This window comes from Vulpes lagopus, chromosome 9 (assembly GCF_018345385.1).
Source record: "Vulpes lagopus strain Blue_001 chromosome 9, ASM1834538v1, whole genome shotgun sequence".
In the NCBI taxonomy this organism is placed as follows: Eukaryota; Metazoa; Chordata; class Mammalia; order Carnivora; family Canidae; genus Vulpes; species Vulpes lagopus.
Window position 1 is genome coordinate 32,685,393 of NC_054832.1, and position 23,578 is coordinate 32,708,970.

A 23,578-nucleotide genomic window follows, 5' to 3' on the forward strand; every position below is an offset into this window, starting at 1 on the left:
ATCACCCTGTAATAAAATTTGAAAATAGGAACAAAATAAGTTAAATAGCTACTTTGCAGTAATTTTGAAGTATAGTGTTTTGCTGTCTTTATCCAATCATCCACTAACTTCTTAACAATCCAGCATCTTACTCTTGTGTTTGTATATACTTCCCTGAATTATTTTGTTAAGAAGACTATTTATATAATAGTCTTTTAAAGTATCCAAAAACCAAAATGGTACTCTTAAGGATCTAAACACAGTAGTTTAGTAAACATGGAACTTTATAGTTTATAATAAATAAAGAAAATGAATTTAAAAGGTGAGTTTCAAAAAAAGATAGATGGATCAGTTGATCAATAGCCATGGCTAAACCTAGTAAATTAATCCTGACTCTTTAAACTGTTATTGAAAGGGGTCCAGTTTGAAAACTTCCATGCCTCTCCAAAATGTATACTTAATTAGAATGAGATAATTTGACCAAAAGGGAAGAAAATAAAATATCTTACTAGAATAATAAAAGATCTTTAAGGTTGATGATACTGTATTTTATTGTATATGATTTGATGTCTGCAGTGTGGGTTTGTTTTTGTTTGTTTTTTAATCAACACTGATTTACTTACTGCTTTGTTTTAAAGTATAATAATTAGCTAAGATTGCTTTGGCTTCTTCCAGCTTGTGGAGAGACTCCAGAACAAATTCGAGCACCAAGTGGTATAATCACAAGCCCAGGCTGGCCTTCTGAATATCCTGCCAAAATCAACTGCAGCTGGTTCATACGGGCAAATCCAGGGGAAATCATTACTATAAGGTAAATCTGATACCTTTCTGAATTACTATGTAATATTTTATTACAAAATACAAAATCAGTTTCCCAGTATTATCACTCAGCATGCAGTTATATAAAAAGACAATTTTTTAAAAATGTAATAAACTGTAGCTACCAGTACCATATTAAGGGTAGGAATAATAGCCATTCTTCCCCTACTATAAGGGTATGTGTTTTGAATATTTTCTGATGGTGATGGATTTCCACTGAGCCATCCATATTCTTTTAGACGACCTTTTAACAAAAGGTGCACATTTGCACAATAGCCTGTTAGGATCAAGAGTGTAATCTTTGTGGGACAAATAAACAAAACTCACTAATCCATTTGGAGATCTAGCCCATAACCTTAGTCTCATTAGTAGAGTCCTCTATCTTAACAAGCTAAAACATGATTATAGTGTTTATCTACGTATGTGTATGTATGTAAAACTTGAAACAAGCTGATAATGTGTCTAGAAAAATCTCTTTTTTTAAAACTTTGAAACAAAAGAACTTTTGCTAGGATACAAAATGAAAGATACTCCTAGGAGAAATAAACAAAAGTTTAAGATTCTAATAAATATAAATAAGATTAAGATTCATTTTAAAAACATTTAAAGTTCTAGAAAAGCATTATGGGAATAAGATACTAAAGAGAAAATATTCAGTAGAACTAGATAATGCTTGCCTAAGGAAATTATATCAAGGCTATTAGAAAAAAAATTTTTTTCTGGAAAGGGAGGAAAAAAAAATACTATGCCTCAACAAAGAACTATGGTTGGAACTGAAACACAAATTAGAAAGTCATGCCTATCACAGAGGCAGTATCTGCAACAGCACAAAGGCATCTTCAACATTCTTTCATTGGTAACATTTTTATAAGTAAGAAGTATGGGACTTCAGATTTAGAAGAGACCTGGCAGGTCATAGGCTCAAATCCGTTGTTACATTTTTTAAAAATAAGATTTTAAGTTTAGCCTATTTCTGTGGGGGTTTTTGAAATACGATTAATGTATAATGTTATGTTAGTTCAGCTGTATGACATACTGATCAGCAGTTCTCTACATTATTCAGTACTCACCATAATGTCACCATCTGTCACCACACAATGTTACTGTAATATATTGACTATATTCCCTATGCTGTACTTTTCACCTCCGTGACTTACTATATTACAACTGGAAGTTTGTACCTCTTAACCCCTTTATCTATTTCACCCATCTTCCTTATTTATATCCCGTAACTAATGAGACAGCCAGTGTCTCTTGAGAAACACAGCTGTGTTCTATCCCCTTTCTTCTGTGGAAGCCATAAAACAGGGACCAACTGGTTTGTTTTTCTCTGGTCCTTTCTGCCCCAAGCCACATCTTCTGGAACTCTGGAGCTGAGCTTGTGTAGAAACTGTTGTCTGTGAGAAGTGTTATTCTCTTGCCTGATGGACTGGTAGCATGTGCCATTAAGATTATCCTTCTGCAACAGTGCCAGTGTTGGAACTGGGACAGTATGCCTATTTTCTGTTACTTATAGAATATGACTAAGTATAAACATGTTTACAAAATAGCATTTTTACCATAGGGATACCACACACTGGATTTCTTTCAACATAAAGCTAGAGTTTTTGGAGATTTTTATCTCTTAACCTAAAAACTCACCCCCAAATTTGCCACCTACCAGCTCAGTTCCATAAAACTTGGCAATTCTTGCCAGCATGGAGGAGGCTACATGGAATATTGCCCTTTGATTCTGAACATGTATTGGACCCTTGAGATTTTGCAGAGAAACACTAAAACCAAGCAAAATACTGAAATGGAGAACAAAATTAGATTTAAGTCATACATCTAAAGGAAAACTTCCTAAGTTCCAGAAGAAGTTAATGAATTTGGATTTACACAGCCTAATGAGATCAGAAGGTGATTTAATACCAAACTTTAAAAAGGATCACACATACACACACACACACAAAGTTTCACTTGTGAATATTGGTATAATCTTAAATTGTTCAAAAAAAATTATACCATAATCAAATGCAGCTTATTTAGACATAAAAGCGAGTCACTATTAGAAAATTTTAAATTTACCATATTAACAAGTCAAAGAAAAAGTATATGATTATCTAGAAAAGACAGATGTTAAAAACCTTCATTCTTGAGTTTAAAGTCAAATTAAAATATAGATCAAAGAAGGAAACTAAAATTATATAAACAATATATGAGCAATACTTAGAGCTCTCCTTTATGAAACTGGTTAAAGATGGTAACATGAGAGCATTTTTACCTCACTCTCCTCCCTTGAAACTTACCAAAATCAACAAAAGCCATCTTATCAAGAGGATATAGAGGATTGGATTTTAATTCCCTGCTTAAAGCCAAGGACTGGAGTCAGGGTGTTTTGCTCAAGAAAGTAGACTTAGGGGAGGTGGGAGGATGGGGTAACTGGGTGATAGACATTAAGGAGGGTACATGATGTAATGAGTACTGGATATTATATAAGGCTGATGAATCACTCAATTCTACCTCTGAAACTAATAATACATTATATATTAACTGAATTGAAATAAAAATTTTAAAATTTAAAAAAAGTTAAAAAATAAAAAGGCTAAAATATTTGCATTAACCACTGATCACTACCTGAACTTGTATGGGGCTGAGAGCTTAGAGGTGGGAGGACATACCCTTACAAATAGGAATATAACCAGGTTACCTACTGATTCCATGAAGGGATCTGTAATCATCTGAACCACCACGTAAAGACCATTCTGGAATGGAGACCTAGGTGGAAGTGGCTACGAAACACAGACAGGGGAATACAGAAAGAGAGTGAATTAGAAGGAGAGAGGGAGAACCAGAAAAGCTTCTACAGAATGAGCCTTATTTCCAGAATGTATGGAAAATATTAATAGTAACAAAAACAGCCAAAAAAATCCAAACACAGATTTACTCCAGACATGATAAACTTTATTAGTTTTCATTTATTTTAATTCCAGTATACCTAACATACAGTGTTATATTAGTTTCAGGTGTACAGTATAATGATTCAGCAGTTCTGTACCTCACCCAGTGCTCATCACAAGTAGACCGGGCTTTTTTTTCCTTAGCCTTTTTTATGCTGTGAACACTTTGGTAGTTATTGAAACCTATAGATCCCTTCCTAAAATTTTTTTTTTAATTTTTTTTTATTATTTATTTATGATAGTCATACAGAGAGAGAGAGAGAGAGAGAGAGAGAGAGAGAGGCAGAGATATAGGCAGAGGGAGAAGCAGGCTCCATGCACCGGGAGCCCGACGTGGGATTCGATCCCGGGTCTCCAGGATCGTGCCCTGGGCCAAAGGCAGGCGCCAAACCGCTGCGCCACCCAGGGATCCCTCTAAAATGTTTTTAAACTCACAAATCATAATACATATTATTACAAAGGGAACCAATTATATTGAAGTATAGCTATCAGATATTTTTACAAGTTTATAATATAGTAATATATGCTTATTAACATATTAGTAGGTGATGGTTCTAACAACTGTAATCTCAATGTGATTTTGAGTGTAAATAGTTATTCTAGATATCTGTTACAACTGAAATGTGTAATTATATGTGATTTCTGCTGGTGACAGGTAGTGTGAATACTATCATGGTTTGTTTATATTCATAAGTGAAGTGCCAAATTTCAGTTAGAGATTAGTGAAAATAAGATTGTAAATGTTTCCACCAAATCTGGGAATTTGAGAGGAGAATAGAAACACCTAATACTCTTACTGGACTTTATTAGAACAAAAGTATGTTTTAGTGTTTGAACTACAACATCTAAAGATAACTACTGAAAAAAATAGCAATCTTGAGTATGTGGTAAAGTAAAAGAAACTGTGAAAAATAAAAAGAAAGAAACCTATGAATACAAAAGAACACAAGGAAGGAGGAAAATGAAAAATCACCTACAATAGAAAGGCTGCTCAATAAAAAATTCGTTTAACCTTTAAAAGACAGACTGATCAGGTTTATTGGTTTATTGACTGGTATGATCCTCCTATAAAGGGCTCCTAAGAACATACCTAAAACAAAACAAGCATAGTTTAGAAAAGAGTGATAGAAAAAGATAATCTTTGGAAATACTGATAAAGTGAAAGCTAGTGTAGGAAGATTAGGAAGATTAACATTAATGGGATTGATCTTAAGACACAAAATATTAGTAACAAATGAAATAATCCACTAAGAAGATAGATTCATGGTAAACTTTGCTTACCTTGTAACACAGCCTAAAATACACGTAAAGCAGCAAAATATGGAGAATTATTGACTGATCCATTTAGTGGAAGTTTATAAACATACCTTTAATCAGAATTCAATAGATTAAAGATAAAAATAGTAAAGATAGATTTGATAAAAATTAACAAGTAGGAACATGCATTATATATATGTATGTTTATATTTATTTCAATGAATAGAGAATATAAATTGTTTTCAAAAACATATGGCACATTTCCAAAAAGTGATTATGTATTAAACCACAAAGGAATTCTGAGTTCCATTTCTAAGGTTTTACATCATTCAGATTGTATTCTGTGACCACAATGCAGTTAAATTAGAACCACAATAAAAAATGGGGAAATAACAACAAAATCCCTGTTTGAAAGCATATTCCTAAATAACTCCTGCATTAATGCTGGAATTCACAGAGGAATTCATAAAATATTTTGGTAATAACCATATTGAAAATATTACAAAACTGTTAGAACACATTGATAGAGTACTTAGCGAAAAAATTATGGCTTAAATGCATTAGCTTAAAAATAAGCAGGATGGGAAATAAATGAGCTCAGCATTTACTCAAGAGTTTTGAAAGAAAACTACAGGGTAAATCTTAAGTAGAAAAAGTAGTAACATAAGGCCAGGAAATAATTAAATAGAAAGAATAAATAATAAGATTTAATAAAACAAGAAAAAAACTGGCCTTCTGAAAACCTTGGGAAAATAGACAAATCTCAAGACAAGACTGAAGAAAAAAGAAAAGGTACTACTAAGAATGAACAAAAATGTCTAGAATTAAAAATATAATAATAAAGATTTTTAAAGTCATAAAGGAATATTTTGATTAGTTTATGGTAACACTGTTAGACAATTAGATGAATTGGATCATTTTCTAGAAAACGCTTAGAATCAAAATTGATTCAAGAATTGATTCTTCACTAAAGAAATTGAATCAACATCAGAAGAAGGTTCTAAACCCAAGTAGTTTTACAAAAGGTATCGGTTAAAAAATTTTAGTACCAAGGACCAGGATGTAGATGCATGCTTTCACTGCTTATAGTAGAACTCTGAATCAATGAAACAAGACAATAAATAGAAATTGAAGGAAAAGATAAAACCCTCCTCATTTGCCAATACTGTGCTTATCTCCATAGAAAATCCAAGCATATATATAAAGATCACAGATATGAAAAAAAAATTTTAATGTAAGAAAGTACTTTTGCAGCTTTATAACAAATTTTACTATCAAAATAAAATGATTTTCTATTAAAATTTAAATTATCAAAAAGTGACTCAGAGTTTAGGGAAAGCTGATTAAAATGAAAAACATGAAGAAATTAAAAATTTCTACTCTAGATCTGTATTCTAAACAGGCACAGGGCATTGGTATGTGAACAGGGTCTTTGTTACATAAACTACTATGAGGCATAAAAAAAGGAAACCTGAAAACTAATTTTACTTTGAAATGTATTTTAACAATCCTAAATGAAATATTAGCAAACCAAATCCAAGACTGTATACATGAATAGATACTGATTATTTCTTTTGTTCTGGGCAAGGATCCTGCTTCCCTCAATCTTAAATATTTTAGTGGATAAAAGTGTGTTAAAGGGATTCCTTAGCTTGAATCTGACTAGCCCTCCCATAAACAATTACCAATTTGGATATAAGTTTTTAAATGACTACTCAAAGGTACTGGAGACTAATCAGAAGCTGGCAGAAACTGGAGGAAATTAAACTCTTGAAAGAAGGAATCCAGGCAGCCCGGGTGGCTCAGCAGTTTAGCGCTGCCTTCAGCCCAGGGTCTGATCCTGGAGATTCGGGATCGAGTCCCATGTCGGGCTTCCAGCATGGAGTCTGCTTCTCCCTCTGCCTGTGTCTCTGCCTTTCTCTCTCTCTTTCTCTGTATCTCTCATGAATAAATAAATAAAATATTAAAAAAGAAAAAGAAGGAATCCACGTTGATGAGATATGTTTGCTTCCTTTTAGCTCCCGATGCAGAATGCAGTAGCTAGAACTCAAATAGGCCTCCACAGTCTTATGGGTTTGAGGTGGTATATTGCAGGGTGGACCTGAGGCTGTCAGAGTAGCTGGAAATTAAAAAGACAAATCCTAAAACGGAGAGAGCCCCAGTGTAGGAAGCCCTTACATATGCATATAAATTATTCTCAAATTCTTTGCTCTTTTCTGAACTGTGCATGCCTAAGAGACACTAAGGAACTTGGTAGAAAAAGCTGCCCCAGATTTCAGTGGCTGTGCACCGAAGCTGAGGCAGAGTTTGGAGTTGAAACCTGCTGAGTTTGAGGAATTTGGTAAATACCTTGGGATTTTATTGAAGTCACAGAAATGTCATACATTATAAGTAAAGACAATGTCCTAAAATTAGGAATTCACCTAAGACTCAGGACAAAGCTAAACAAAACCTCCACAAGTGCAGGATGACCAGACTAAATGTTCCATGCATGATAAAACAAAGTAAGTGTAAGAATCTTGACCTGTCCCTGAGAAAACACACAAAAACTAATTCAAGATAAATCCTAGATACGAACATAAAATCTAAAACTCTAAAACACTGGAAGAAGACATTGTTTAGTATCTTGGTGTAGGCAAAGGTATTTTAGAGAGGACACTAAATGCACTAAACATAAAAGGAAAAATAAATTAGGCTTCATCAAAACTAAAATTAAAAACCTCTGCTCATTAGAACATACCATGAAGAAAATGAAAAGGCAGTCCATATAAACTAGAAGAAAATATTAGCATATATATCTAACAGAAGATTTGCATCCAGAATATAAAATTAATTTTTTATAATTCAAAAAAACAACCCAATTTTTTTTTAAAGGGCAAAAGACTTGAGCAGACATTTCACAGAAGACGTGAGGATGGCCAGTAAGCACATGAAAAGATATTCAGCATTATTAGTCTTCAGGGAAGTGCACATAAAACTACATTGAGAGGGATCCCTGAGTGGCGCAGCGGTTTGGCGCCTGCCTTTGGCCCAGGGCGTGATCCTGGAGACCCGGGATCGAATCCCACATCGGGCTCCCGGTGCATGGAGCCTGCTTCTCCCTCTGCCTGTGTCTCTGCCTCTCTCTCTCTCTCTGTGACTATCATAAATAAATTTTTAAAAACATTTTTTTTAAAAAAACAAAAAAAAAACCCACATTGAGAGATGTCAGTTCACACCAACTAGCTAATGGCTAAGGTTGAGAGGACCAACATCACCAGCTACTGAAGAGAATGTGGATGTGGCTATCTATACATATATCTTACATATGGACATGCCGCCAAATAGATAAATGTTTATACTACATAGAGGATTTTTAAGTAAGAAAAATTTCTGTTGGATGAAGGATGATATAACAAAGCAATTTGTAGGAAAAGAAATAATAAACACAGGAAAAGGTGTTTCAATTTCAGTAAATAAGGAAATGCAAAATGCAACAGTTTTTTAAAAAACTGACTATCCCAATTTGCCAGGGTCATGGAGTATAAGATACTTTTATAAAACTCACTGAAAATGAGTTGGTTCTGGGAAACAAACTAGGGGCGGTGGAAGGGGTGGGGGTGGGGGTGAATGGGTGACGGGCACTGAGGGGGGCACTTGATGGGATGAGCACTGGGTGTTATTCTGTATGTTGGTAAATTGAACACCAATAAAAAATAAATTTATTTTAAAAAATGAGTTGGTATAAATATTTCTGTCAGTGTCTGTCATATTTCAAGTGGAATTTTGTCTTCTGACCTAGCAATTCTACTTCTAGAAAAATTTGTTCTAGAGAAGTATTTGCACATGTAGAGATATATGTATGAGGATTCCTTAAAGCATTGTTCATAATAGTGGGGAACTGGAAACAATCAAATTATTTGTCATTCTTTGTTGTAGTTAACTCAGAATATTTACAGGGGAAATAACCTGATGTAAAAATTCTTGGATAAAAAAAATTCTTGGATAATTAATTTCATTATCACAGTTTAAGGCAGAGGCAAGGAGATAAAGTCAGATATTCCCTTCTTGGTAGAGACATGATACTGGAAAATAATATTTTAGTTTCTCTTTTTTCATAGCAGTAGCTAATTTTATATGTGCTTTTGACTTTTTTTGCTGTGCATGAGACCCATATTTTGTGAACTACAAGGTAATGTTTGACCATAACGTAACTTATGTAAAAAAAAAAAAAAGTATTCCCAAACCTAGGGATTTTTCACTGATAAAGAGTGTTCATTTTTACTTTGCTCAGAGTTGTGCTGTTTGCTCTTCTGAAAATGTAAGCTGTAAACCTTTCACTAAGCAAGCAGATGAACCAGTCTAATCTAAGAGAAGGCTGACTTTCTCTGTGTGTACTTTAGTTTATCAGATTATGGGGTGGTGTCTCTGGTTCAAATACAGGACAGTTAGGATATTCTGAATTAGGAGTGATTGTTCCTAAACACAAACAGAAAAAAAGGACACAAGGTGCCAGATATTGACTGGGGATTTTATTAGAATTATTTATGAAGAAGTATTATATGAGAGTCTAGGAAAGAGATATAAACATCAGGGACATAGAAATAGTGTTGTTTGCTGATGACATGATTGTATCTCCTGGAAAACACAGGAGAATCAACAAATACGGAGGCTTATAATAAAGTCCTCAGTTATATTGTATTATTATGCAGTTTTTTTTTCCAAATTTACCCTTATTAATAGCGTTTTCTGACTTTTTATTCCTAGTTTTCAGGATTTTGATATTCAAGGGTCCAGAAGATGCAGTTTGGACTGGTTGACGATAGAAACATACAAGAATATTGAAAGTTACAGAGCTTGTGGTTCAACAGTTCCGCCACCATATATTTCTTCACAAGATCATGTCTGGATCAGGTTCCATTCTGATGACAGTATCTCTAGAAAGGGTTTCAGACTGGCGTATTTTTCAGGTATGTTTTTAAAAAAAAGGAGAAAGGTAACGGAATTGTGTTGTATTAAGTACCAAGTCACTTTGGCTAGTCTTCTAAAACAGTATCCATTTAATTGGCAATTGAGATTGAAGAAGGTTCAGGTGCCCTAGAGCACAATCTCAAAAAGGTGTTTTGTATATTCTAATAAAATGATTATTTTTATAAACTAAGGTCAGCTTTCTTTTTAAATATTTAAATACCTTTATTTTAAAAGTAACTTTTTTTTCCCCTCAAGGGTTTTCTGATACCCTGAAAATTAGTTCAGAATGTATTTTTGTGTCTGAATTACCATTGTCTTTACAGCTTCACAGAAAAGACATATTCCATTTCATCTTCATGGTTTCTAGTATCAGAAGTCTTCTTTTATTATTCTGAATCTTTTCTTTCAAAAAGTGTGACCAGATCATAGATATGTGAATAAGTCAGATTATTAGAATCATATATACGTTTTGCCAAAAATCGTTTTACGTCTTCTAAAATTTGTACTTGTCTTTCAGAAAATATGCTTTTTCTTCTCTCTTAAAAATAGTCTTTGTAAGGGACGCCTGATTGGCTCAGCGGTTGAGCATCTGCCTTAGGCTCAGGGTGTGATCCCATAGTTCTGGGATTGAGTCCCACATCAGGCTCCCTGGGAGGAGCCTGCTTCTCCCTCTGCCTGTGTCTCTGCCTTCTCTCTGTGTCTCTCATGAATAAATAAATAAAATCTTTTAAATAAATAAATAAAACTATCTATTTAAAAAAAAGTCTTTGTAATACTTAGCTTCTGAAGCACATTTTTTGTCCCCTATTTACCAATAAATAAATTGTTAATGAAGAAGTAAGTATTGTCCTAAACATTGTTAGTTTTTGAGGACCATAGGATCTAATGTTTGATTTTCTTCCCCTGCTTCATTTTTGGTGTATATTTAGGATGGTACACTACAATAATTGGAATTCTATAGGCATTTCAAGTTTTTTTTCCCTACTATTTTGATGAATAAATTTTAGCTCAGTTACATGCAGTGTTTTGCATTTGTGTGAAACAGTAGAATTATAAAATGTGAGTGTTATTACACAACATTTCATTACATCAACTGTATATAAAGTTAATCTTATAATTTTAGCGGAAATTTGGATCTGAATAATAGGATTACAAAATAGCATATGCTGTATGACACAAGTAGCAAAATATTGTATATACATAAACAAGAACTAGAAAAGATATGAAAATTATGAAAAAATAATTTGAAAAGGTGATTATTGTGGGTGAATTTTTTATTTCAATGTCACTCTAATGATGTATATACAATAAAATTTTTAAATTTTTAATCAGTATAATCTATTGGTTTGTATATCTTAGATTATTAAATGTTCTGCAGTAAAATAGCTCTCTACAAAAGCAGAAGTGTTCTCCTCCCCCTTTTCCCCCAAGTTTTTATTTAAATTCCCATTAGTTGGGACAGGCTCAGTGGATGGTGTCTGACTTAGGCTCAGGGCATGGTCCTGGGATCCCAGATCGTGTCCTGCATCGGGGTCCCTTTGGGGAGCCTGCTTCTACCTCTGCCTGTGTCTCTGCCTCTTTCTCTGTCTCTCATGAATAAATAAATAAAATCTTTTTATAAATAAATAAATTCCCATTAGCTAATACACAGTATACTACTAGCTTCAGGAGTAGAATTTAGTGATTCATCACTTACATACAACACCCTCATCATAGCAAATGCCTTCCTCAGTACCCATCCCCCATCGAGCCCATCCCCCACCTACCTCCCCTCCAGCAGTCTCTGGTTTGTGCTCTCTTCACTTAAAGTCCAAATACAGAGGTCTTCATGGAATAAACAATAGGTGTTTAATAAATTGTTGCCTTTAGAATATCAATTTGCCTTTAGAATCTAATCTGTTTCTTAGATTTTCTTAAAACTCCTATCACTTGGGCTCAGTAGTTAATATTTATTATAAAAATACCACTTGCTGTTCTGTATCTTTTAAGGAGTATGTTTTTCCCTCTCCTTTCCTCTCCATCTCCGTCCTCCCCATGCCCTCCAAGGGAAATCTGAAGAAGCCAACTGCGCTTGTGATCAGTTCCGTTGCGGCAATGGCAAGTGTATACCCGAAGCCTGGAAATGCAATAGCATGGACGAGTGTGGGGATGGGTCTGACGAAGAGGTCTGCGCCAGGGAAGCTGATACCCCAGCATCCTCTTCCTTCCAACCTTGTGCCTACAACCAGTTCCAGTGTTTGTCTCGATTTACCAAGGTCTACACTTGCCTCCCTGAATCTTTAAAATGCGACGGCAACATTGACTGCCTGGACCTCGGAGACGAGATCGACTGTGACATGCCAACCTGCGGGCAGTGGCTAAAATATTTCTATGGTACTTTCAGTTCCCCCAATTATCCAGACTTCTATCCTCCTGGAAGCAACTGCACCTGGTTAATAGACACTGGTGATCATCGTAAAGTCATTCTGCGCTTTACCGACTTTAAACTTGATGGTACTGGTTATGGTGATTATGTCAAAATATACGATGGTTTAGAGGAAAATCCACACAAGCTTTTGCGTGTCTTAACCGCTTTTGATTCTCATGCACCCCTTACAGTTGTTTCTTCTTCTGGCCAGATCAGGGTACATTTTTGTGCTGACAAAGTGAATGCTGCAAGGGGATTTAATGCTACTTACCAAGTAGATGGCTTTTGTTTGCCTTGGGAAATACCCTGTGGGGGTAACTGGGGGTGTTACACAGAACAGCAGCGCTGTGATGGGTATTGGCATTGCCCAAATGGAAGGGATGAGATAAATTGCACCATGTGCCAAAAAGAAGAATTCCCCTGTTCCCGAAACGGTGTCTGTTACCCTCGTTCTGATCGCTGCAACTACCAGAATCATTGCCCAAATGGCTCAGATGAAAAAAACTGCTTTTTTTGCCAGCCAGGAAATTTTCATTGTAAAAACAATCGTTGTGTGTTTGAAAGCTGGGTGTGTGATTCTCAGGATGACTGCGGTGATGGCAGCGATGAGGAGAATTGCCCGGTTATTGTGCCTACCAGAGTCATAACTGCAGCCGTCATAGGGAGCCTTATCTGTGGACTGTTACTGGTCATTGCGTTGGGATGTACCTGTAAGCTCTATTCTCTGAGAATGTTTGAACGAAGGTCAGTATCAAGACAAAACTATAGTGGTTGTGACTTCACAATAAACATGGTCCCAGTATTTGCAACAGAATTTTTAGCATGATCAGCAATAGACTTTGTTTTATACTGTTTTTTGAAATAGATGAATATCTTTCATGATTTATGAAATTAGTGTGAAAATACTAAGACCCAAGAGGCTAAACACATTTTATAAACTAATAAATACTTAGAGTTATGAGGTGAGAAAAACCAATCTGTATTTACCAGTTCCTGTTTTCAGATTAATCTCTTTTATAGGATCTTTGCAAGCTGCAGTTCTCAGTTGTAATGTTTTAATCTGTGTTTTTATAAATATGAATTCAACAATTGCAAATATTTGAGAACCTACAGTGTTCAAAGCATTAAACAGATGAGTAGAAAAATGAATAAGGCATAATCTCATAGGTACTTTACGGTTAGGAGGAAGGCATTGGTGGGTGCAATAAGATGACAAAAATATAAATGCTGTAAGAGCTATAAAACAAAGTGGTATAAAAGTCAAAAGATACCTAATCTGATGAGGGGATATGGAAAGGCTTTTATTGAAGAAGTATCATTTGAAATTTGTAAGAATGTAGGGGAAAGATATTATAGTTCAAAAAATTAGTCTGGGAAAATGCGTAGAAGTAGGGATGCCCAGCATTGCTTGGAAAAGTAGCACATAATTCAGCTTGTCTGGAGGCTAAGATACATATGAAGGGCTAAAAGGTAAAACTTGGAAGATAAGGCTAGTGTCATATTGTGGAGGACCATGAGAGCCATGTGTCAGAGTTCTCAAGTAAGAAATGGTTGATAGATTAAATACAAGAAATGGTTAAGTATTAAAGGGTGACCTTCAGGGAGGGTTTTCTTCCATGTGGTGCAGGATAGACTGGACCTGGGAGACACTGATCATGGACCAGAGGTCTCTTACGTAGGAGGCTGTTGTGGAGACAGTGACCCTATGTTCCAGGAGAGTTACAAATAACGGATTTAGCTAAAGATTTCATGTCCCATACGGCTAAGCTAATAGATGCACACAAATGCACAGTATCAAAGTAATCATGCTGCATCTTTTCTTTGCAGCATAAGAGCTCAGTGAAGAGTCCAAGGTCTTTGGTTGAACAAGCTATGTCAGAAAGTGTATTGGCGGCTCATTTCACTCTTCTACTTATCTATAAAACTAAATGTATTGAACTTGATGATTACTTTCACCTAAAATCCCAACCCCTTATGTTCTTAGGGGTTTAAAGATCTAATACCTTTATTTTTTATGAGGATTTCTAATTCATTAAAACTTAGTGATCCAGTGTCCTAGTGTAAAGCCCCATGAGGATAGACTGTCTACTGCATCTTTGTATTCTCAGTGTAGAAATGGTATAGATTTTCAATAAATGTTGGTTGACTAAGCTTTAAAAATGGTCAAGTATGTATAGGTTCAGAGTGTTTCCATTGGTGATTAAAGAATTATTATTTTGACTTGCCTTTTTTTTTAACCATTTTTATCCCCCTATTTTCCCTCAAAGGTCATTTGAAACACAGTTGTCAAGAGTAGAAGCAGAATTGCTAAGAAGAGAAGCTCCTCCCTCTTATGGACAATTGATTGCTCAGGGTTTAATTCCACCAGTTGAAGATTTTCCTGTTTGTTCACCTAATCAGGTATGTTGCAGTTTATGATTTCTGTTTCATAAAATGAATATTGTATTTATATGTATGATAAAGGACTTTAGTCAATTTTTGCAATCAAGTCAAGGATTAAATATGTAGGAAATTTTGAAATTCTGAAATTTTAATCATGTCATTGTATTTCAACATATGCTACAAAATACAAAATCTTTCATTCTGATTTGATTATGTGATTCTTAAGCATTTTACTGTTAGGATTTGGTGCACTAAAATTCAGAAGTGAAGTTTAGTAAGTTATTTTCTATTTGCACTAAACATCTAAAGATTAAGAATGAATGTTAAAATTAGTATGCTAGTAATGTATTAGTAACATGCTAGATTAACTAATTAATAAGTAAAAGTAATTGCAATGAAGTTGACATTTCCACCCGACTTGAGGGAAAACTTCTTCACTGCTAGATTTTATATTAAAGTGTTTAAGAATTCATACCATTTTCTTTAAATAGTAACTCATTCTTTATTAATGTTTCTGAATTCTTTAAATTTCTATTAGTACTTTTTTTAAAAAAGTCCTTTTCAGAAATGACTAGGTGGTAGTCAGTTAAGTGTCAGGCTCTTGATCTCAGCTCAGGTCTTGATCTCAGGGTCATGAGTTTAAGCCCCACACTGTGCTCCATGCTGGGCATGGAGCCTACTTAAAATTAATTAATTAACTTGAAATTTATTTTTTAATGCATAAATTATACCAGGGTTCATAAAGGCATAGGGATGGGGCACCTGAGTGGCTTAGTTGGTTGAGTGTCCACTCTTAATTTCAGCTCAGGTCATGATCTCAGGTCATGGGATCAAGCCCCACATCCAGCTCCTCTCTCAGTGGGGAGTCTGCTGGAGATTCTCTGTCCCTCTCCACCCCCCCCACCCCCCACATGCACTTGCTCTCTCTCTCTCTCTCAAATAAATAAATATTAAAAAAAATAAATGCATAAGGATGCATATATTTCAAGATGTAAATTCTTCCAGAAATATTTGTAAAAATCGATAAACATTGTTTTCCCAGTGATTTAATTCTGTACAAAATGGAAGACCACTTCCTTTCTGGTAAATAAGATTTCTTATTACAGTCTATCACCTTTATTTGAGTCTTTTAGGAAATATCTGGTGAGAATTTGTGGGGTTTTTAAAAATATTTTATTTATTTATTCATGAGAGACACATGGAGAGAGGCAGAGACATAGGCAGACGGAGAAGTAGGCCCCCTCTCCGTACAAGGCACCTGCTGCAGTACTTGATCCCAGGACCCCAGGATCATGAGCTGAGCCAAAAGCGACACTCAACCACTGAGCCACCCTGGTGCCCCTAGAATTTGTGGTTTTAAAAACATTTCTTCGGATGTAATTTGCTAAGTAAATCATTCAGAAGTTCCACTGGTTGGAATTTTGTGTACAAAATAGGAAAAAGCTATATTCTATTGACCCTGATATGTGGAAGGTTTCTTTTAGGTAGGAACTCAAACAGTGGTTAATTCCACCCACCCACCCACTCTACCATCTGCCACCCACCACCCCTATACTTTGTGGCTGCCTTCAAGAGTTTAGCCAATTATGGAGTTAGAGTTAAGCACAGTCTCACAAGACAGCTCTCATCTATATAGAAATTACAAGTTCAGGGCTTCCCAAAATGACTTTCAGTTTTGACAATTTACTAGATACAACCCACTGAAAACTGTTATACTCATGGTTATAATTTATTACAAGGAAGAACCTAGATTAAATCAGCCAAAGGAAAAGACATATAGAATAGGGTTCAGGAGGGTACCAAACACAGACCTTCTAGTTCTCGTCTCCCCATAAGTCAAGGTAGTGTTACTCTCTGTCAGGTGTATGACAGTGTGCACAGAATAGTGCCAACTAGGGAAGCCACCCAAGACTCAGCATCCAGAGTTTTTACTGAAGCTCCATCACATAGGTGGATTAATTGCAAATGTGGTTGATCAGTCTCTAGCCCCTACAGAGTTTGACTGATACTGCTGATCCAAAGCACCTGCCCTGCATCACATTGCTGGTGTGGCTTGGAGCCTCCACCTCAGACACAGCATAATCTGTATCTGGCAGGCCCCAGGCCCCAGGCAAGGACATCCCTGTCAGAGATGACATTGTAAGGACTTAGAGATCACATCCCAGAAATAGAGGGCAAAAGTCAGACCTCACCTTGGATAAGGTTTCTTTACTACGTACTATACCATTCTTGAGGTTTATAATTTACCCTTAGGAGGGAATTCTGCTTCAACAAAGTTTTAAAATAAAATAGGTTTATGAATAGTAAGCTAGATTTTATTCAGTTTATAAGATTAAACTTCCAAGTTTAAGATTTTTGGTAACAAATTCTCATATTTTCACGATAGTTTTTAAAAAGAAAAATAATATTCCAAATTACCATCCCATTAAAAAATAGAAATGCTTTCTGAAGAATGTCTTCTTATGCTTCATAAACTGAAGACATATATAAAATTATTCCTTAAACATTCATGCGATCCCCTTATAGAAATATAATGTTAAATTAATTTTAATTAAACAGACCTTTAAGCAGAAAGCTTCACTTCACTATGATGGACTGTAATGTGAAAGTCAGCATTGTTGATCTTAATGGGAGATAGCTGCATAAAAGGGAAGCTTATCTGCAGAACCTTCTGTTCATGGCTGGGTGTAACACAGTGCTCACACAAAAGCCTTAGAACTTGAATGCTGAGTGGTGAGGACCATGTGTATGGAAAAGTTCCTTAGGGATGTGAACCATTTAGGTTTTTTTTTTTTTTAATTTATAATTAGGTACTTCTTAATTGGTGAAAATTGTATAACAAATCTGTATATGCTGATATTCAGATTTCTTACTGACAATATACTTTACTAAGACTAGATTTTTAAATACTCTTATGAAAGAAGTTTGTTTGCATTCTCTGAATTATATTCCCGAGTTTATGTTTTATAAGTAAATTTAATACCCATCTTGAAGAGAGATGGAGAGCACATACCATCACATCTTTCCTTTCCTTCTTTTCTTCTGTGAGGGTAAAGGCAAGAACTAACTGTTCATATTGGCAGCAGGAAATTACATCATCATTGAAAAGGGAGTATATCAACTCACTATTCTTTCCTGGAAATACTGTGTTTTAAGTACCAGATGCCATAAGTGAAAATGTATTTGTTCCAAGTTTGAATACTTGTTTTTGTAACCACTAGATGGAGCTAAAGACTTTTAAATAAATGTTGTATGCCTTAAAAATAATCCATAAATGTATCCATCTAAGAAAAAGTAACCCTTCAAAGAATGAGGATATGACAATTTATGCTTAATGCTAAGCTATAGAAAATAAAACTTAATCTTTAAAGATTGAGAAGAGCCCAAATGTCTCAAATCCAAATGTCCCAAAAGCTTACAGCACTATATATACCATTGTGTAGTGCTATAAACAAATTAAGTTTTTTAGCTTCTGTTTCCTGTGCTATATTACAAATTAATTATCTTATTTATGTCAGTAAAAACCAATCTTTACTGTCCATTCAACAAATCCTTGAGAACCAACTGTGAAATATAACTTTCACATGTTTTGGAAAGTTTCAGTCTTGTAAATGAAGTCTTTCTGTGTTTTTAAGAAAAAAAAAATGTAAAGCAGATAATGGGTGAAGTATCAGATAATTTTGTTTTACAGCTTTGGTACACTTTTAGAATTGGATTACAATGTACAGTTTTGAAATAAAATAGTTGTTGGGATGCCTGGGTAGCTCAGAGATTGAGCGTCTGCCTTGGGTTCAGGGTGTGATCCCGGAATCCTGGGATCGAGTCCCATATCGGGCTCCTTGCATGGAGCCTACTTCTCCTGTCTCTGCTTCTTTCTGTGTCTCTCATGAATATCTAAATAAAATATTTTTTAATAAAAGAAATAAAATAGTTTTTGTAATTGATGTTAAATATCACTTTAAAATTGCATATATAAAATGAAGTGTCAAGAAAAATCAAAGCAAATGAACAGAGGCACCTGAGTGGCTCAGTTCTTTAAGCATCTGCCTTTGGATTAGGTCATAATCCCAGGGTGTTGGGATTGAGCCCTCCTCCCCTGCTCAGCAGGGAGCCTACTTCTCCCTCTCCCTCTGCCTGCTGCTCCCCACCCACCCACCCCCGCTTTGTACTCTCTCTGTCATATAAATACATAAAATCTTTAAAAATAGGGATCCCTGGGTGGCGCAGCGGTTTGGCGCCTGCCTTTGGCCCAGGGCGCAATCCTGGAGACCCGGGATCGAATCCCACGTCGGGCTCCCGGTGCATGGAGCCTGCTTCTCCCTCTGCCTGTGTCTCTGCCTCTCTCTCTCTCTGTGTGTGACTATCATAAATAAATAAAAATTAAAAAAAAAAATCTTTAAAAATAAAAAAGTAATAAAGCAAGTGAACAGTGGTACAAGTTATAGATTAGATTTTATAATAGGGTGAACCTGTATAGATGAGAGACGTTAATTCATCCTTCATAGACCCTAACAATGAGTAATAGCATCTTTCAACATAACACATTCTTATTTAGAAGGGTGTTTTTTATTTTAATACCTCTTTGTTAGCTATCTTAATATCTTTTCTTATTTTTTGTAGGCTTCTGTTTTGGAAAACCTGAGGCTAGCAGTACGATCCCAGCTTGGATTTACTTCAATCAGGCTTCCAATGGCAGGCAGATCCAGCAACATTTGGAATCGTATTTTTAATTTTGCAAGATCACGTCATTCAGGGTCATTGGCTTTGGTATCAGCAGATGGAGATGAGGTTGTACCTAGTCAGAGTACCAGCAGAGAACCTGAAAGAAATCATACTCACAGAAGTTTGTTTTCCGTGGAGTCTGATGACACAGACACAGAAAATGAGAGAAGAGATACAGCAGGAGCATCTGGTGGGGTTGCAGCTCCTTTGCCCCAAAAAATCCCTCCCACAACAGCAGTAGCAGCAACAGTGGGAGCAAGTGGAAGTTCCTCAACTCAAAGTACCCGAGGTGGTCACACAGATAATGGCAGGGATGTGAGCAGTGTGGAGCCCCCTGGTGTGAGTCCTGCACGTCAACAACTCACAAGTGCACTCAGTCGCATGACTCAGGGGCTGCGCTGGGTGCGCTTTACACTAGGGCGATCCAGCTCCGGAAATCAGAGCCAGAGTCCTTTGAGACAGCTTGACAATGGGGCACATGGAAGAGAAGACGATGACGATGTCGAAATGCTGATCCCAGTTTCTGAGGGAGCTTCAGACTTTGATGTGAACGACTGCTCCAGACCTCTTCTCGATCTTGCTTCAGATCAAGGCCAAGGGTTTAGACAGCCATTTAGTGCAACAAACCCTGGAGTAAGGCCAAATAATCGAGATGGCCCCTGTGAGCGCTGTGGTATTGTTCACACTGCCCAGATTCCAGACACTTGCTTGGAAGCAACACTGAAACATGAGACGAGTGATGATGAGGCTTTGTTACTTTGTTAGGTACGAATCACAGCAAGGGAGATTGTGTACAAGTTGGAGCAATATCCATTCGTTGTTTTGTAACTTTACAATTAAACTAGTTTTAATTTAAAAACAAAAAAGATGCAGGGTGATTTCTTACTATCATATGTTAGCCTGCATGGTTAAATTAAACAACTTGTAACTCTATGAACTTTAGAGTTTACTATTTTAGCAGCTAAAATTGCATTATGTTTTCATTATTGTTCAATAATGTTCTTCCATTTGTTTCTAATTGTTTTTATCCTGGTACTGTAGTTCACAGTAGAAGTATGGCTGCTGAAACTCATCTGACTGTCGGTTTCTCTCTCCTATGTTAGAATTTGTTAGTATAAAATAATACCTTCTTTTCATTGAACACTTTATGCTTTTTGCCAATACATCTTGCAACTTAATATACCAGATGTTAAGGTTGTTAATGTACAAAAAAAAACCCTTCTATTCACCTGTGTTTTTATCTGTGTAACATTTGTCTAAATATTGGGTTTCATCATAATATGAGCTTGTCAAAGGGAAAACCTTTGCCTAAAAATTTTTCTCTTACATTTAACATTCAGTGATACTAAATTTAGGTAGAGTTAGATAAATTAATGGCAAAAACAAAACTTTTATAGATTTTCTAATGTTGACTTTAATACTCTAATATGGTACAAGCCAAATGGTAAAACCCCAAGTCATTTCTTTTTTCAGCTCTATTTAGAGACAGAATTAAACAGATGAAAATATTCTACTATGCATTAAATCTTGAACTTTATAAAATATGTACAAAAATTGTACAAGATAAGTTCTAACTGGTAATATCCTTCCCTAGTACAGGGTTATGCTTGTATTGAACCCTGGGGATTTGCACTAAAATCATATCAAGGTCACAGATGAGTTTAGTGCACAGGCACTATCACTTTAAATACTGTCATTTGCTATCACAATGACTATATATTTCCATAGCTTTGGGGGGGGGGGCATTTTTATTACAACGTGAAATTGCTTTGCTGGTTTCATATTTATTTGTTGTATTTAAAGACTGCATTATTGTAAGAGTGATTTTCAATATATTTTATTCATGGGGGAGGGGATCATGCTACATGTTGAAAAGCAACTTAAGAAATCATTCAGATCCACCCGCCCCCCCGTTTTTTAAGTAGAATGAATTACAAACCCGCGTATTTTTTTATTGTCAGTTCTTGTTTATTTATTCTTTAGCTGTCTGTTTTAGTAGCTTAATGATTGAGTATGAAAAATGTATTTGTGTGTGATTATTGCTATTTATTAAATTTTCAGTACTTTGCTGAATGTCATTTTAAAGCATGTTTGAGGTCTTGTGTATTTGTCGTGTTATGCTGTCAGGAAGAACTGACTGAAATGTTTTAATATGTATCAAGAATTAAAATCACTTTTTTTGTATTGCCTTGAGGTACTTTTTAAATCAAAGTTGCTCTACATTTTTGTTGCATTTTAGTGCATTAACAGATTCCAGCCATAAGATATGCAATGTGTCTAGAAGAAAAACTGAAGGGGTGGATAGTCTTTTTTAACTACTTTATGGTAAAGTAGTAGCTTACACCAGCGCTCAAGGGTAAAAATTCCTAAGGAACTGAATATATTTGCCTTTGAGAACACTGCTTGTTTCTTATAAGATGCAATAACTCAGTCAGTTCTCTTTTTATTTTTATTTTTTTGATTTTCAGATGCATTTCAGACTCCCATAGGATATTTTCCTGGCAGAATTTGCATTACCAAATCAATCTTGTTTAGGTTCTACTAATAATATACTATTTTATATAGGTTTCATGGTTTTGTTTTCTGGCATGTGTTTTTATTTCATTTTTTAATTAACTAATATGTCTTCCTGGTTCCAACAGTAAAAAGTATCTCCCCTATCCCTGACACCCATCCTTTAGCTCCATTCCAAGGAGGTAAGTACCAATACCAGATTCTGTATGCCTTTCCAGAGATACCATGTAGATACATAAATGTATCCGTATATATAAATGCCATATATAGTAATACAAATTGTAGCATAGTATGCATATTTTTTCTGTACCTTTTTTTAAGGGAAAAACGTATCTGAGTTTGAATATTAAAACTAAAGTTGAGTATTTCTATTATTTGATATTTCCCATTTAAACCACAGTCTGTCCTGAATTTACATCTCCATTTTTTTCCCAGTTAATTCTTTCCTGAAGTTCTTTATTAAATAATGCATTCTTTCCTTACTATTTGAAATGACTCTTTTATCATATAATAATTTACATATTACTTGGATATATTTCTGGACTCCTCTTCAATTGATCTACCCTTCTTTTTTTATACTAGTTCTACATTGTTTTAATAAATAATGTTTAAATATTTCAAATATTCTTACTTATTTTTTCCATTTGAACTATGGAATCAATCTACTGAGTTTCACAAAACAAATCCATTAGTACTTTTTGGGGGGGGACAGTTTTAATTTTATAGATTAGATTAGAAAATTAGACTAGAATATTTGACATCTATCATGTTAAGGCTTCTGTCTTATGCATGGTACATATCTTTAAATGGTGCCCATTCATTCAAGCTTTTTTTTTTTTTGTGGTTGCTTCCTTCGGACATGTTTCATATTTTACTTTGTAGAGATCTTCTACATCCTTAAGAGTTTATTCTTTGGAATTTCATTGTTTTTGTTACCAATATTAAGGAAGTCCTTTCTGTTTATAATTCAGTCTGAATTATGAAGCCTAATGACTTACTTATATTAATTTTCTGCCCAGCTACCAGACTGCCATTTTCTTATCATTAGTAATATTATTTAATTATTTTGTGTTTTCTAGTTACACATTATACTAGTTACACATTATATCTTTCAGTTTGCATTCCTCTTTATATTTTAATTGCATTGTCTAGTACTTCAAGAATCATGTTAAATATATACAGTTAACCATGTTAGAGAGCATCCACTGATCCCTATATTTTAAGTCAAGAATGCATGTTGAATTTTATCATATGACTTTTCACTATGGAGATGATCACATGATTTTTCTCCTTTGGTCTTTAATATGAATTTTATTAATATATTTTGTAATTTTGAACCATTCTTGCATTCCTGAAATAAACTACTTGTCCATGTGTATTATTTTAATATGTTGCTAAATTATATTTTATTTCAGATATTTGCAACTGTATTGATCAATGAAATTAGTCTATAGTTTTGTGTGTGTGTGTGTGTGTGTGCGCTGTCTTTAGGAGATTTGGTTATTAATTTTATGCTGGTGAATTTAGAAACTTTCCTTTTCCTTTGCTCTGGAACAGTTTAAATTGATTGGAATGAATGTTCCTTAAAATTTCCATAAAATTATCTGGG

At 35.0% G+C, this 23,578-nt stretch overlaps 1 protein-coding gene across 2 annotated transcripts in view; it reads left to right on the forward strand.

Annotated features, from left to right (window-relative positions):
- Positions 1 to 21,640, forward strand: part of LRP12 (LDL receptor related protein 12) — a 72,924-nt gene extending 51,284 nt beyond the window's left edge. For both annotated transcript variants that reach the window (XM_041769321.1, XM_041769322.1), the window contains 5 exons: positions 655 to 790; positions 9,741 to 9,943; positions 11,991 to 13,095; positions 14,619 to 14,751; positions 19,354 to 21,640. In XM_041769321.1, the coding sequence (XP_041625255.1) occupies positions 655 to 790; positions 9,741 to 9,943; positions 11,991 to 13,095; positions 14,619 to 14,751; positions 19,354 to 20,220 (2,444 nt within the window). In that variant the 3' untranslated portion in view covers positions 20,221 to 21,640. The remainder of the gene's footprint in view (positions 1 to 654; positions 791 to 9,740; positions 9,944 to 11,990; positions 13,096 to 14,618; positions 14,752 to 19,353) is intronic.
- Positions 21,641 to 23,578: the final 1,938 nt, after the last annotated feature.